The sequence below is a fragment of the Curcuma longa genome, chromosome 3 (assembly GCF_044706935.1).
Source record: "Curcuma longa cultivar G26 ecotype Majalengka, Jawa Barat chromosome 3, ITB_CL_G26_1.1, whole genome shotgun sequence".
Taxonomy (NCBI): domain Eukaryota; kingdom Viridiplantae; phylum Streptophyta; class Magnoliopsida; order Zingiberales; family Zingiberaceae; genus Curcuma; species Curcuma longa.
In genome coordinates this window covers 6,433,736-6,450,508 of record NC_133863.1, presented here as the reverse complement: position 1 = coordinate 6,450,508, position 16,773 = coordinate 6,433,736, and the positions used below count along the sequence as shown (strand labels likewise).

The 16,773-nt window shown below is 44.2% G+C and overlaps 3 protein-coding genes across 3 annotated transcripts; 1 reads left to right on the top strand and 2 right to left on the bottom strand.

Moving 5' to 3' along the window:
* The first annotated feature begins 4,074 nt into the window (after positions 1-4,074).
* Positions 4,075-5,193, top strand: LOC141824148 (uncharacterized). Its single transcript, XM_074711388.1, has one exon. It carries the CDS (start codon positions 4,097-4,099, stop codon positions 4,916-4,918), a length of 822 nt encoding a protein of 273 aa, XP_074567489.1. The 5' UTR covers positions 4,075-4,096; the 3' UTR covers positions 4,919-5,193.
* A 2,688-nt stretch (positions 5,194-7,881) lies between these two features.
* Positions 7,882-8,943, bottom strand: LOC141824693 (ethylene-responsive transcription factor 8-like). The gene has a single exon (XM_074712022.1). The coding sequence runs from the start codon at positions 8,858-8,860 to the stop codon at positions 8,123-8,125; it is 738 nt and encodes a 245-aa protein (XP_074568123.1). The 5' UTR covers positions 8,861-8,943; the 3' UTR covers positions 7,882-8,122.
* Positions 8,944-13,278: 4,335 nt separating this feature from the next.
* On the bottom strand, positions 13,279-14,844 carry LOC141825433 (malvidin galactosylase UGT88C3-like). The gene has a single exon (XM_074712817.1). The coding sequence runs from the start codon at positions 14,828-14,830 to the stop codon at positions 13,349-13,351; it is 1,482 nt and encodes a 493-aa protein (XP_074568918.1). The 5' UTR covers positions 14,831-14,844; the 3' UTR covers positions 13,279-13,348.
* Positions 14,845-16,773: the final 1,929 nt, after the last annotated feature.

The window sequence follows — 16,773 nt, the reverse complement described above, 5'->3', positions numbered from 1 at the left end:
GTTTTATGCTTAATTCTGTACGACGACAAATTAGAAGCAAGATTAGTGACGATAATCATCATGGCTGCAAGGATGCTACGAACTTTTGGTGCGAATTTGTCAAATGTTTTATGCCACGTCATGCCGTATAAGTTGATGATCCTAACACCTATTTTTATTGTGTCACTGTTCTCATTATTTCCAGTATCTGGTTTGTTAATTAGCACAATTTTCATACCGAATGGCTGAGCTCATATCGAGGAGTTAAACAGCCAACGTTGTCCAACGTTGTCTCGACTGTGGCTGTAATTTGGCCAATTTAAGATTGACCAGCTTGATAGAATTTGAAGCTAATCTGTCATATGGGGACAACCAGAACTTAGTTGTCTGTCAAAAACATCTGTCATAAGAGAAGAGGGAGAAGGAATTCACTTATCTTGTTCACCGATCGAGGTTTAAGGAGAGTAAATGAAATAACAATATGATGTCAAAAGGTTCCACCTTTTGTCGAATTTAATTAAACGGGTAAAAGGTAGATTAATGAACCCCAGATAAATAATAAAAGATATATGTATCAGTCTAGCAATTAGCTGAATTCAATACAATTCCATTTCCTAAGGAAATGTAAAATTGAAAACTAAGATATGATAAGGAAAGATTCTAAATGGATCCAAATATGATAAGCAATCTTTCTGAGATGATGTTTCATTCTGTGTTAGTTCTAATACCACTCGAATGAGGAAATTGTTTTACAACATTATTGATTCTAACTACTAAGGAAATATATTTTTATTTATATTAATATTAATTTATGCATCTAAATTTAATAACACAATTTTATTAGTCCATAATTAAATATCATAAATTCATCCTATAGAATGCAAAATTCTGTCGACGAAAGAGTAACTCGTGAAGAATCAATTGCTTTTATCAAGAGTTATATTATATTGTCTCCTCGGGCTATCTGAGCAACACAGTAATCGGTATTATCATAATCAAGACGTACCGGTTTCTGAGAGTTTAATGTTATTAATTAAGCAAACCTGCCTCTCTTCCCACCAAAGGATAAAACTGTATCCTTCATTGTTCTCAACTAGCAGCATCAAATCAGAATAACTATTTGGACGAAGACGAAGGACGATGCCCATTTTGGATAAGCACTCTGAAATGCACTCGTCATTTTTTTATCCTACTGGGTCTAAAGCTAGCTGATAATTGCAGTCCGAAAACTCCCATGCGTACTCATATATATATCTTTAGAAAAATTTATCATGCCTTGTAATACTAAAGTTCTGAACATTCTTTTGTGTGACTGAGATTAATCAAGTGTGTGATACTGACCATGTTTCAATTCATAATTTTAGACTCTGCATTCATTGCTATCCAATCTGTACTCATTTTTCTAATAATCTAAAAGTTTGATTAATTTTAAAGTATGACTTTCCTCTTAGTTTATGTATCAAATAAATTTATAGTATAATTTATATATATATATTTAAAAGTTAATCTTTACAATATTCATTGTTATTAAAATTTAAATTTTGATACTCTTATTTATTCTGTTAAATGTTTTAACACATCATATCATTTATAACATGGTGAGCGGGGGCTACTGGATATACGATCACAACAAATTATTTATGTGCACTTACCATTAGGCTGAATTCTAAGTTATATCGTTGGAATGAGTGATATTCTGGTTTCTGGTTCTGAGAAAGTCTTTGTGAAGGCACATTTTCCAAGAATGACAGAATAGGCACATCGGGAATTGGACATCCAGCCATTCATGGAAACTGTATGAGTGAGCGCAATTTGTCCATTTACCTGCACAGATCACCCGCTGAGGAAGAAGAAACAGTGAGGATAGCATTGTGTAATGAAGCTAAAGGGAAGTCCATACAGTACCGCAAGTGAGAGTAATTAAAAAGCAGTATAAGTAGGTGCATTTATGATATGAATAACAAAGGGCACAAAGACATTGCAATGACGAGTAGAATTCTAACAGCTCTTGAGAGGAATATCCTAAAGATGCCATTTTTGTTTCTTGAATTCACCATGTTTGTTAACATTCTTTTGATTTCTTCTGAGTTGCTTGGATCTTCCTATCAGTGATCTCATTTTCTGTGTGTTTTTTTTTAAAGTGATACATTTCTATATATGGATAGAACTGGTTCTTTCTAATCATTAGTTGCTTTGTTTAGTTTCTTTAATCCATCAATAGCATTCCTATATCGTGTGTGCATGTGTAGTTGAGAGTGGTGTTATTATCTATCTTTTCATGAAATTCACTTTAAGTTCAATCCCATTTGTTTTAGTTTAATTATCTGCTAATTATGTGACAGTTTTTTCATCGCTGTCGCAGGAAAGCCGATCCTAGCAATTCTATGTAAGCTTTCCTGCCGCAATTTTAATTAGTTCCAAGTGCTTCGCTTCATTTAGGTCTATTAAATTTGATAAACTATCTTATGCAATAATTAATGTAGAATCGGATTGCAAGAAATCATAATGTTTACTTGATCATTCCATCTTATAATTAATAATGCTTCAAGGTCCCAATTTAAATTCTTATGCAACATGTTTGAAATTAGTAAGATTTAGTAACCAGAACAATCACAATAGAGAAGAAAACTCAAAATAAACTCGCAATAGTCATGAAATAACAAATGGAATTAATGTTTTGAACTTTGATCTACCATCACAATTGTAGATTAATTAAATTTGATTGTGTGATCATTTAATCTATCTCAAAAGGTTTACGCTTAAGTACTTGGATAAAATCTGAATTTACAAAGTTTGTTCGATAATCAATTGTAGAGAAATTGTGATCATCTTGTAAATTTGTAGAGAAATTGTTATCGTCTTGTAAATTTAGTGTAGCATCATTTTAATTGCATAGGCACAAAGTCTAAACTGACAGCAACATTGCTAGCCCAGGCCGGCCTGTCCCGTCCAGGCCTAGTGTCGCACACAATAATTGAACAAAATAGTTAATAGCGAACCAACCAGCAGAGAAGTGAATGCTGCGTCGTGTATGAAATTGCTCGAACCGGGAATTTCCTCCGGTTGGATCTTGGCAGGGTTAATCGCAGCCGCACGTTTGGTGCCACTGGGATGGATCCAACGGGTGCAAATGTAGGGGAGCCGCATGGCATCATCATGATCGCTTACCAATACAAAGTGCGAACATGCGGCGTGGAGTACAAGCGTGTTACCTTTTTCCCTTCTCACCTCACCCATCAAATCTTTACCTTCTCAACGACTCTCTCGGTTGCATTATATGCTGTCTCTCTCAACTCATCAGCTCCCCCACAGCCAACACCAACACTCGCAACGTCTCACGCCTCCCCCTGGTGTACCTCTCCCTGTTACGTGTTTCGTACACCATCAGTCTCTCAGTCTCATCCATTCCCGAGGCGGCCTCCCATTCTCTCTCTCTCTCTCCGTCACGGGGCGAAAGAGAGAAGAAGCATGCCATTAAATCATTTAAAATAATTAATATTTCTGTTTAAATAGAAAGACTGATTGCAGCATTTAATTAATTTATTGCGCGTTGCGTTTAGTGCGCCACACCGTCCACAGCGACAGAGCCGCGCAGGCGCTGCTGAGCTGCAGCAGAAGGTACACGCACCCCACCACAGCGACAGAGACGACGACGATGAAGATGAAGACGGCATCATTTTCCACGACTCGTTGGGGTGGCGGTGGTGGAGCTGGTGTAGTAGTAGTAGATTAATTAATGAAAGTGGCTGGCTTGTCAATGGTGAGAACAGTTATAGGGCCACAAGTTTATTTGTTTAACCAAGTAGTCTTAGCTTGCAAGGTGTGAGATTCTTCGGCGCGCCCACGCACGCACGCACGCACGCACGCACGCAACTTGTGGCGTTGCTGTTCCCCGCCCCACGACACGGCACCGCTGTGCTCCACGTGGGGCAGCAGAGCCGGCTGCAGCGCCCCCATCCCTACTCCTCCATCCACCGGTCGACACGCATCCCCTTTCCCCTCCCACTGCCTTTATTCCCTTCGCCTTTCTCCTCTGCGTAGCTGCGCTGCGCATTGCCTCTGCCTCCGAGAACAAGAAGAGAGAGAAAAGGCTGGTGTTTTAAAGTGAATATTAATAATGATAATACTAGTAGTAAGCTATGGCGGCAGGCGCCGCTCCACAGTCCGTACGGCAGGTGGGGAGGGGCTGCAGAGGTGTGTAGGGCTGACGTCAATCTGCGGTGGTGGATGTGGTAATGCAGTGAGCGTTGGAGAGAGCGGTCACATGACCTGCCCCCTGCGACACGTCAAATCGGGCGGCGGCTCTCCTCCTCTCTCTTCTCCTTCCCTTCCTTTTTACTTCTCAGCCTCTCCTAAGATCTTGTTTCGGAGCTTCTGTCCTCCTCCTCCTTCCCTTTCCTTGTTTCTTATCTTTTCTTCATCTCTTTTGTTTCAGTGCTTCTGCTTCCCTGAGATCGAGCAAGAAATCATGGCGTCGCGAGGTGAGGGTCATCATTACCGCGGGGTGAGGAAGCGACCGTGGGGAAGGTACGCGGCGGAGATACGAGACCCATGGAAGAAAACACGAGTGTGGCTCGGCACCTTCGACACCCCCGAGGAGGCTGCGCTTGCCTACGACCGTGCCGCCCGGTCACTACGTGGTGCCAAAGCCAAGACTAACTTCCCCTATCACCCCAATCCGCCGCCGCCCCCGCCACCGCCGCATCTCGATCTCAACCTCCCCTGCCACCTCTGGCTTCTCCCGCCGCAGCCTAATCCAACACCTCCACCGTCAACTGCGCTCGTTCTCGGCCGCTTCGCCCATGTTGATGGCCTGCCACCTCCGGCTATGCAGGCATCGCCTTCACCTTCTGCAATGTCTCTGTTTCGGGATTTAGGGAGCGATTTGCCTTTCGATCTTAACGAGCCGCCACCGACGTCGTCGCTGATGATTGGTTAATTAATTAAGCAGTGATCTCGTTTTAACGCTACCACTCCCAGTTTTCTTTTCATGTTATCGTTTTTCTCTTGTTGGTGATGTACCTTTATGTGCCCTTAGCTACTGTAGAATGGTGAAGCCTGTAATTAAATGGTGTTTAACGTCCTCCTTTGCCCGAGTTGAATGCTTTTCTTCGCCTGCTTCTGCATGCCGCATGGATGACGATGGAAGAACAGGGATCAATCAGGATGACACGGGGTCATGCATGGCAGAAAGCTCGCCGCTTTTGCAATATTTTAATTGGTTTCAGCTGCCGTTGTTTGCGTCTAGTTTTAACGCGTAGCAGTTTGTAATGTCATGGGTCGTGCGCTGTGGCCTTTTTTTATTAAGAAGATAAAAAAAAAACAGCGAAGCGGCGGACGGTAGCTCTATGCGGCGGCCGCATGGTGGTGCACTTTAATGCCTTGCTGTTCCCTCGATAAGCCGTCTCGTCCTGCCTCTTCTCTATCTTCTTTAACTTTGCGACAGAAGATGGAGCCTCCAGTCTCCAGTGCACGTGAAGCAAAGCAAAGCAAAAGCCGAAATAAAGAGGGGAAAGGGGAAAGAGTGCCGAAGGAAGGGTGAAAGTAAAAAAGTACTATTGCTTTTTGCTGTACCCATTGATCGAGGGAGGCGCTGCTTCCCATGCAAAGCTTTTATAATAGCCATTAGATGAACTCCTGTGGGAATCACATGGTAATTAGCTATCATTCAACAAATTTTAGATAACTAATATTTGTGCATCATAGTTAGGTGTGATAAGAATTCGGTCATCTTGAAAAAGTGCGAAAATGATAATAATAGGCAACAGGCCATCTCTAATTCCAAATGATCATATATACATAAATGTAACAAAAAATTACTAATAAGATGTTAAATTTTTTTACAAATTATCTATGAAAGAAAAACCATCAATACTATGAAAAAATTATGCAATTTTTAATATATAAGATATATAATTATACCTATCTGTTACATACAATATATAAAATTATAAAAAATATTAGATGAAAAATAAAATATACTCCATGAACATTATATTAATTTAAGTGACCAAGTTTTAACTTCTCCTCTCACAAAGTTAAAAGTTACCTTCTTGTGTTTTGTTTACCATTGGTATATTCGTAGTTTTTTCCCTTAAACTTTAGATATGTCATCCACATTATGGAGTGATTTAAATTCTACAAGCCAATATATGATTGTTGATGTATCTATCCTCTACTTAGTGAAGCTCTGTGATGTATCTATCCTTTGGAGAATCTTATCCTGTCCTCCATCAACTGTAGAAAGCCTCCAAATTTAGTTATAAAAAATATCAGATCAATTAAAATTCTAAGTAAATAAAAGTTTGTTTTGCCTCTCCCAAATAAATAGCCTTTAGTAAGTTATTGGTGTTCATTTGTGCTTCTAAAATATCTAAATATGTTAAAAATTATTATATAGCATGTTTGACTAAAATAACTAGTGCAATTTTAATTAAAAATGCTAGAAGATTATATATTTTTAAAAATGACTAAATAGTCGTGTGGACAAGAAAGACAGAGGATAGGAAGAGGACTAAGTCACTAAGAGAGCTTATTGTTGGTGGCAAAGAGGAAGAGGAAAAAGAGGAAACGTAAGAACAAGAAGGTCTAATTGCCTACACGTAGAGTACCTTTGTCCATGTTTAAGTCCCGGATTCTAATGCCCACAAACTGTGTAATAAATCTGACAATTGAAAAGACGTTTTATTGTTTTAAAAATCAGAAGAAAAAAAAAATATTGTAGGAGGTAAAGGAACACAACCATGATCTGGCGGACCCCAATAGAGGTCCATCATGCATCATGCCCTGTGGGACACCACCAATACTCAAATAGGAGTAAATCGTCGATTTTGCAGCATTATGCGGACGTACTCGTAGACCTTGACATTGATGTCCGACTCCGCTCACCACACACACGGATAGTGGGACAAGGCCCCGGAATCCGCATAGCGATGCGACCGAGGCGGCCAAAAACAATACAAAAGAAATCCTCAGCACAGATTGGCCCGTGCGCATCCGTGTGGGGGCTGCCTATAACAAGCCGACAAACTGCCCTCCATTTATGATGTTCCGACGCCAGCAGCGCCGCGCGAGGCGTGTAGCGCGTGAGCCCAGCGGTAACCACCTGCATACCTTCCCCGCCCCATTCCTGCCGACATCGGTCCAATCACTTCTTTGACCCAACGCCTTCCTCTCCTCTAACTTTTGTTATAGCTCCATTTACTCTAAAAACAAACAATTCAATATATAGAATAATTTATATAGGAATTAAAGAGTTGTTCAAATCGATTTATTAAATTACTGGTTCAGATCGAGTTGGATTCTGTGCGGACCGGGTCAATCAAGCTTTATCCGCGCCAATACGCCGCGGGGCCACCGTTGTCGGACAGTCGCCCACCAGCCGTACGAACGTCTGCCACTATGCGGGGAGCGGCGAGTTTTGGTGGTGCGGACGCCTTTTTGGACCACTGCGACGGCGACGGTTGCGACACACGTATATTGGGGCCAAGCGTCGCCCACAAGCTTACGGCGTGCTAAACTTTTGCCAGCCCATCTCCGTTACCCGCATTCGTTACCTCGCGCCACATGTAGGTTTCCAGTGTTAAGTGTTAACAGACCGAGAGGAACGGTCACCTCGACGCCGGGAATCACGTTCGGCGCCAAACGAGGGCGTCGCTGCAAGCGGGGCAGGGAAAAGCGGTCCCCAATAAAGTTTCGGGTACGAATATTTAGTTTTTAAAAATAATTAAAGGAAAGTTGAGGCGTATGGATTGGAGTGAGAGGGTGGTGCGCAGGAAAGGGACAAAGTACCTGCCGGCGGCAGCCGCACCCACCCCACGCTTCTAAATTAATAAATTTAACAGAAAAATATTTTTCGTCTGGATAAAGGAAAAGATGTCGCCGAGGGCGGAGGCTGGAGTCTTGAAATTAGATAAAACTCTTATTCTTTCTCGATCTACGGCAACGGAGAAAAATAAGAGAAAAAAAAGTTCTGATATACAAAACCCTCTCCTGTTTACTGCTCTCGCTTCTGATCGCGAAAGGAGAGGTTACGTAAGAGACTCGTACAAGCTGAAAAAAAAAACACCGGAGAAGTAGGCAGCTCCTTGAACGTAGCAAGGTGCGTTACATAATTGTTCCAGCTAAGGCATCGAACTGATCATCAGTCGAACTCCTGTTGAGGAAGGTGGTTGAGGTCGAAATTGTGGGGTTTCTTGTGCGGTTGGGAAGGAAGGGGATTGGACCGGAGATCGATGACCGAGGAGGAATCAGAGTCGCTTTGGACGGCGCAGGGCATTCTTTTCGCTATACCGGCGACGAACAGGGGAGGGCAGGTGGTAATATGGTGGTGATTCATCGCAGCAATGGATTTCTCTGATCTGATAATAGAATCCATGAGCGAGCACGGGCGAAGCGTTGGCATGGCCTGAGCGACTGGATAAGAGGGAAAGGGGAATCGCCCAGCGTAGCGGCCGCGTTGGAGATGATTGAGGTCGAGAGACGGCGGAAGCGGGATCGCCATCGGCGGCACAGCTGCCTCCGCCGCGGTCGTAGCCTCTCGGCTGTTCGATTCCACTGTGCTGCTGGGGCTGCCGCCGCTGGCGGCAGCTGAGCCCACGACGACGCCGACCGGGTTCAGGTAGGCTGCCTCAGGGTACGTAAAGTTAGTCTTGGCCTTCGATCCGCGGAACCGGCGGGCTGCGGCGTCGTACGCCCGCGCGGCCTCTTCTGCCGTGTCGAAGGTTCCCAGCCAAACCCGACTCTTCTTCCCGGGATCACGTATCTCTGCCGCATACCGCCCCCACGGCCGCTTCCTCACTCCTCGAAAATGCATATCTTTTTGTTCCACACCGGCAACGTCAATCCTCCCTCCGCCGCTAACCACCGGCGCGACGACCATGTGTAAGGAGGATATGGCCCTCGCTCCTCTTCTATTACCCAGCTTTTAAGCGCAATAGCGCATTCCTAGGTGGGTTAAGCCAATAAGGGTGGACGGCATTTATTTATAAAAACACAGCTAGATTTGGACGGTGATCAGGAGAACTTGTGATTATCGGCGGAGTCAATCAGTTGTTTGACTGTACTATCTGCCCACCGCTCTAAAATTCTTTTATGACTTGATCCGGCGTTTTCAAACCCAGTTTCTCACCATTCTCTCTGAGCTACACGGGGCCTTGGAATTTTGACGAGTGACGTTGTAGGTCAAGACGTGCAATTTCGTCGACTGCCATCGAGGCTGACGGGCGTGACGTTACGTGGCATGAGGCGTGGTGCCCCAAGAGTTCAGAGAAGGACGGCACGGTTTTATCTCCCGTTCCGTAGCCCTGACGGACAGCAGTTAATAGATGAGGCCGTCTCTGTCCCTTCGGCGCGTGACGCACACTAATAACTCAAAATCAACGTGGAAACTAACGGCGCCCCCGTTGGATCCACCATCTGTCGGCACCGGCCGCTTCCGCGCCGACTAACTTGGATCGCGGCGCCAGGTTCCAATGTCCCGCCTCCGGCCTCCGGCCTCGCTCTCGCCCCTGCACAGCGTGGATGAGCGGCTCCTTCTCAAATTTAGACATGCCGCTTCCTTCTCACCGTTCGAGGAGCGGACGGCCATGATGCTGCCGTACTTTAAGCGCAGAGTCGCTGACATCGTCATATCATCACGCAATTTCCTTGCAACAGCTTCCAGCAAGCAGTAATGAGACAGAAGGTGGGAAAGCAGGGAAGATATATAACAGGAGATGGTATTGCTGCCTTGACTTCGGCCACCGGCCAGCGGCTGCGTGTGAACACTGACGGTCCAATTAACATTCATGAAAGTGGCGTCGTCCTACACATGATGACTACGTAGGTGAGTGGTCGACGCGATTCGTGTGATCCGCACCGTAGACGACTGGCCCACCCACCCACCCAGCCAACGGACTTACTACGTGGCCATCACAGGCATCTCCCGTAGTGGACTGGGGCTGCATGAATGCATCTGCTGTGGGGGACACTCATCGTCTTTCACAAAATATAAAATATAAATTTAAAAAACAATAAATCGACTGAGAATGGATAGTTTTAGGCGCTATTTCTTCGAGAAGGTAATTAATTAACGAGATGTCAATTCAATCAATTGATGCCAGTTACGTTTGATGCAATTCAGTGTTCTAATAATTCAGACAAGCAGCGTTTCCACTAGTCCCGACTCACGCCCAAATTCATGAATCATGGCTACGAGTTAACCTTAGCAGGCTTTTTGCCTTCAGAGTGATGAAAGCGAAATTGGTAGCCACCGGCATAGGGCGTCTTAGTAGCAAAAGTATTGTTCCAGTGGTCCTCGGCGGTGTTTCATTTATCAACAGCAGGACCACTAGCTAGCAACATTTCGTGCTCGGCAGACATGATTTATAAGGACCACATCCTCACAATTGCATTACGTACGTGCGATGAGCTTATTCATTAAACAGCAAGCTAGGAAGATCCAAACTACGTGTTGTGTATGAGGGAAAACCTGGACCACAACGTGCGTTCGTATTGGGCAGCAAAGGCAGACAGACAAGACCCAGAGGAGGAGGACTTGTTTCCAAGAGCTCGCAACAAGTACTCAGGCTAGCTAGGAGTTGAACGGTGTGGCAGTAGGTGTTCTGAAACTGGAATACTGTGGGTCAATGTTGGAATTAATAGCGGATGGGCCTTGCTTGCTTCAGTTGTCTTGCTGCTCTCCCTAATGCTTCTCTTTCAATTTATGACACTGCTTGGATGCTTGTCAAATAAGTGGAACAATTTTGCTGTTCTTAGCATTAATAAGTATTCTATGTTTATGATGCCAAAGAGAAGCAAATACCGATATTAGATTCACTAGGGATGTTCCTCTCCAAAGAGAGTGCTTTCACTTATATTAAGGCATACTTCACTGAAACATTGAGGCAGTAATTTAATGAATAAAAAACAACAAATCATTAAAAAAAACATAGATTTAATGATAAATTTTAATAATTAAAAAAGTTCGTTGCAAATCCATAATAAAATTAATGTTAAAAATAAAATTGTCACTTATTAATAACGAAATTAACAACTATATAAATTTTCATAATAAAATTAATAATTAAAATTTATGGTTAAAAAAATATTATCGTGAAATTTATCATAAATTTTATGACGATTTAAAAATTTTAAGATGAATTTAATGTACTAATTGTGAATTTAGGCATCGGCCCTAAAATCCAGATCCCTAACCCAAAACTTCTCACGCGCGCGACATCCATCGGCCCCCGCTAATCTGCAACAAGCGTAGCACGAGAGCATCGTAAGCTCCTCTGTCTCCCCTCTCCTTTCCCCTCCCACTCCGGCCCGATCTGGGCAGGGCGAGGTGGCGGCCACCTTCTCGCCCCGAAATCGGATGGCGAAGACGCGTCCGAAAACTCATCACTCTCGCAATCTTTAGCTGGGTTTTGCTGAGTTGAGTGGAGCTTTTTGCAGGCATAGTTGCTCAAACTGGGTTTTGCTGATAAATGGGTGAACTTAATCATGAGATGTGTCAAATCTGTTTCATACTCTTTTAGTCTTGATAATTCTATTTTCAGAGCGTTAAATCCCCAGAGGAGTCTGCGTCAGGGTGATCCTCTTTTTCGTTACTTCTTTGTCCTTTGTGCTCAAGGATTGTCTACTATTTTATCTAAGGCAGTGGATCGTCGTCTATTCAAGAGAGTGAAGGTTGCGACATCTAGCCCCATGATATCACATTTATTTTTTGCAGACGACAGTTTGATATTTTTTCGGGCAAAAAGGGAGGACTGTGTTGAAGTGCCGAAATGCTTACATATTTATGAACGAGCTTCAGAACAGTTGATAAACTATGAAAGATCTGCTCTTACGTTCAATCCAAGTACTTCAGATGATGTAATTACAGAAATTAGAGCCGTACTTTCAATGGTCGTAGTGAAGGGTCATGATATATATTTAGGTCTTCTGACTCTCATTTCGACATAAAAGGCTCCGATTCGCCTACTTACATGAGAGAATTTATGAAAATTATAGGGATGGACTTCGAGGTTCTTTTCCATGGGGGGACTTGAAGTACTGATCAAATCGGTGTCGCAGGCAATACCTTGTTATGCTATGTCGTGCTTTAGGCTCCCAGTTTCTACCTGCCAAGGAATCGATCAAGCTTGCGCTAAATTCTGGTGGAATGATAAAGATGAAAGGGAGTTCATTTGGTGTCTTGGACTGCCTTGTGCAAACCATAGAGTCATGGAGGGATGGATTTTCGCAATCTTTTGTCCTTCAACAAATCTCTTTGGCTAAACATGTTTGGCAGCTCATTCAGTCTCCCTATTCGCTGGTGGCACGTGTATTGAAGGGTAAGTACTTTAAGCACACTGATATTATAGTGGCAAATCTTGGGTCAAATCCATCTTATGCCTGAAGATCCTTGTTGTGGGGTAGAGACCTTATTCAAAAAGGTTGTGCTGGAGAGTAGGGAATGGACAGAGCATATTAGCAAATTCAGATCCGTGGATTCGACTTTTAAAAGCTATTTCAACTCTCTGCCAGACCCATTGACTAGAGTAGCCAGCTTTATCGCAGACACGAGTACGTGGGATGAGCAGGCGGTGAGTTTAAATTTTGCCACGCAGGAAGCTGAAACAATCCTTAATATACCGTTGAACTGCAAGGGAGGCGAGGGCATTCGACTTTGGCAGGGAAGCCCCAATGGTCGATATACAGTCAAATCTGGGTATCTCACTTGCTCATATGAGAAGATCAACTAGTAGTGCTGCTCACTTATTCCGTCGGAAAGTCCTCCTTTCTTCCTCGACTATGGATAGAAGGTTCTTACCCTAGTTGGTGACGGTCAAATTAAAGCTTGACTTATGGTTTGACTGAAAGAAAATAAACTACGGTAATTTGGGACAGGGAGAGGGTAGATTAGTAATTGAAGTGTGATGGACTGATGTGAATCAAAGCGAAGAGGATAAGGATGCAGAAAGCTGCGGGCCTGCCGGCAAAAGTCCACACGCTGACATGTGAAGTGATAACGACGCAAATAATATCTTTCACGGACCCGAACCGCTCGCTTTTGGTTGGATCCGCCACTCATTCTCACCGCGACAAGCTGTTCTGTGTTGGTCGAAAAAATCCTTTCTAAAATTATATAATTTACACAACATTTATTTCTCTTTTTCTTCTGAAAAAGAAATATTTAATGATCAATAGTTGGGGTGACCCGTCAAATTTTTCAAAATTTTTGAAAAATCTAAGAAATAGATGTTCATCACGGCACTTTGCCCGACTGTACTATGCTCGGCCATTCAATAAGATATATAACTTCTTCACAAGTTATACAAGTAAGAAGTTTTATTCTCCGATTATTCTAATAAAACATTCATAAAACTCGAGAGTTGTAAGTTCACCCCTCCGCATCCGCTGCAGCTGCCATTTCCTCTGCCACCCTCGCCAGATTAACACACGACGACCCACCTTTCCCGGTCGCCCTCCTGCTCGCCGCGCTCACTTCCGCCATCTTTGCCCTCACCCTTTTCCCCTTCTCGTCCTCCCCCATCAAACACCGCAGCCCTCTCTCCAGTTCTTCAGCCGTCACGAAGTTTCCATCCGCCCTCTTCACCCCCATCGCCACAGCCACGCCCAGCTCGTTCACCAACACGAGCTCGTTCATGTGCTGCTCCGCGTACTGCGGCCACGGGAGCACCGTCACGCCGTACCACATGCTCTCGACGCACGAATTCCACCCACAGTGCGACACGAATCCGCCTACCGCCGGGTGCGCCAGCACCTCCTTCTGTGATACCCACCCCGGCCACACCAGCCCCCTGTCCCGCGTCCGCCCCTCGAATCCCTCCGGAAGAAGCTCCGAGATCGGCGACGGGCTCTGGAGGCTCCACAGAAAACGCTGCCCGCTGCGCTCCAGCCCGACCGCGGCCTCCTTCGCCAGCCGCACGTCCAGGCCCCGCACGCTCCCGAAGCAGAGGAACACCACTGAAGCCGGCGGCTGATGATCCAACCATCGCAAGCACTCGTCATTCACCTTGTCACCCGCTTCTTCGTCGCACCTCGCGATGATCGGTCCGACCGGGTGCACAGGCGGTGTGACGGCGCCACCGGGAAGACAGAGCCCTGCCCGAATGGCCGCCAGAGGAGCCGGTTCGAGCTCCTCGACCGTGTTCACCAGAATCCCTCGAGCCTCATGGTACCGCCGGGCGTTGTCGATGAAGCAAGAGTATCCCCTCCCCTTCTTGTCCATGAGCGGCGTTGGCATGCACTGCGGCGGGATGGGGAAGACTCCAGGAACCACCACGTCCTGCACCATCTCCTCGAACTCGACATTGGGGAACTTCTCATCGAGGGCAGGGAGGTGAAGGAAGAGCGCGAGCAAGGCGGCTGTGGAGGCGAAGTAGATGTAAGGAGCAACATTGAGGTCCCGGGCGACGTCAATGAGGGGCGTGCCGAAGAGGTCGAAGACGAGCGCGGCGACCGGAACAGAGGAAAGGAGGTCAGAGACAGCCGCGCGGACGGCGGCGCGGCTGTCGGAGTAGCAAGAGGTGATGTCAGGGGGACCTCGGACGAGTCGGGGTTCGCTCGGCGGGATATCGTGGAATGTGAGGTCGAGTCCGGAGGAGGCGAGAGAGCGAATGAATGAGCGGGCAGATTCGGGCGGCGGGTTGACGAGCAGGATTGTGACAGAGAAGCGGGCGCCGGAGGGAGTAAGCAGGAGGCGTTTGGCGACCTCGAGCATGGGCTCGAAGTGGCTCACTCCCCAGCACGGCGCGAAGACGATCCCGATTTTCGCCATTGGTGATGCTTCAAAGCTCCGAACAGATTGATTTTCCTGCTGCAGTGAACCGACTGGAGCTTGCGAGACTATATAATTCATATATGTGGATTAGGAAGTTACCCCTTCTTATCCGATTCTGATCGTTTTCATATTTCTTGTTTTGCAAGTCAAGAAAGATTCCGTGACATAAAATTAATGCGAATTTATCTGGAAAAATTCGTTGGGGCAAAATTAATGCGTCGCTCATGACAGCGTGACGAACAGGGTGACGATTTTCATGAAAGTGCAAAACTTAGTCTTACAAGACCAGCCCGATACAATGTTGTCCTGACTCTGCAGGAATAAGTATTTTACGATGTCATGTTAATAAAGTCAACTTAGAAAGCCAAAACATTTAACTGGAGACGGTAAGCGATATTTATTCTCTAACAAGTTTTACTTTATGAGGTGAGATTAACTAACAAAAAAAAAATTTAACTGGAAGAATATTAAAAAAATGATTAATTATAATTTTTTGATTTATTTCTTTGATTGTGAATCGACCGTATGAGATAGTTAGACGGTTCACCCCAGAGATGTGGCTACTGGGATTATCATTTTTTATTCTCTAACAAGTTTTACTTTATGAAGTGAGATTAACTAACAAAAAAAAAGGAAGAATGACAGATTCCATCTTTTACATAAGAAGAATAATGAATATTTTAATATTATATTAGACAGGAGAGAATTTCTTTTTTAGTGGGAGCAATAATATTATAACAATTTAAGATTAAACTTATAATTGAAAGATCTTTAAATTTAACATAAATAACTATATAAAGGAGGAAACCTCTAACTATAAAATCTGTTTTTTTTCTCATTGCAGCAACTCTCTCTAACTTAATACAAAATGGGCAAAAAAGCAAGATGACATCTCACTTTTCAATTAAAATTAAAATACTAGATCGTTCGTCGTCGACTGATGAATTGATCATCTACAGTGTTTAGATAGAACACCTAGTAAGTCCAAAGTTACTCATATCAATGGGTCACTAATTTAATTTGGTTATGCCCTGACCAATTTGAAATTGAAGACTGCTTTTCCAACTATCATCTAAATTAAACTTGGTTTCGTTAACAAGGATGCCTAACTAGCCCAAGTCAACTAGCTACCAGAATCACGGCCATGGATTGGCTCGTGCTCAAGCTCCTCTTCCCTTTTACTTAATTTCCTTCCATGTTAATTAGTTCTCCATTTTTTCATATTTTTTTTATAAAAAAAACTCTCTTTTTTATTCGTTCGTTCGTTCCTCCGGGATAAATAGGACATCAATTAAGACAGTGAAGGCTACTTGTGCTGATGCCAGTAATGGTGACATGGAACCAAATTATTGGCGACGTCGCATAGCGAGAAGCCACAAGCGGGGGAGGCAAATGCTCCATTTAATTAAGATTAAAACCTGCAACTCTTCACAATTCCAAACTCCCCCTCACTCGATCTCCTGCGACTCCCATCCATCGTAGCTCCGATCCTCTAATTCCATTCGCTACTGCTGTATTATCTAGGATCATGCGCAGCTCAGCTGTCAGGCCAGCGACAGTGGAGGTGAGAGAGACCAGTCGAGCAGCACCACCACTACTGCTCGATCGATCGATCGCTAATTTGATTCTCATTCTTATTCATCAACCCACATCGTAAGCCTAATTAGTACCAAGTAAGAAAAGCGAAAAAGAATAGATAGGGAAATACTAAAAAGTTGCTCGCCATTAAGTTGAGGATGAAGGTACGAGTACCATAGCAAGAGGGGTGGGCGTGTCGAGGTTGGAGTGGCCGAGATGGAGCAGAGGCGTACATTCTGCTTCGCTCACACACCACTACGTACATCACTCGTCGGCCACTGCAGAAACTAAAGACAAAAGGTATTTTTTTTAGGTAGAGAAAGTTCTTAAAGATATCATAAAATTAGTATTTTAGATTTAAATTTGATTGTATTCTCGTTGTTTCTTCTACGTATGTCGATTATAAGACCGACAGAATCTTTGATGGAAGAAAAAGAAAAAAA

Bases quoted from the DNA above. Each gene is read 5' to 3' on its own strand.
- LOC141825433 (XM_074712817.1), bottom strand. From the start codon at position 14,830: ATGAATTATATAGTCTCGCAAGCTCCAGTCGGTTCACTGCAGCAGGAA.
- LOC141824693 (XM_074712022.1), bottom strand. From the start codon at position 8,860: ATGGTCGTCGCGCCGGTGGTTAGCGGCGGAGGGAGGATTGACGTTGCC.
- LOC141824148 (XM_074711388.1), top strand. From the start codon at position 4,097: ATGATAATACTAGTAGTAAGCTATGGCGGCAGGCGCCGCTCCACAGTC.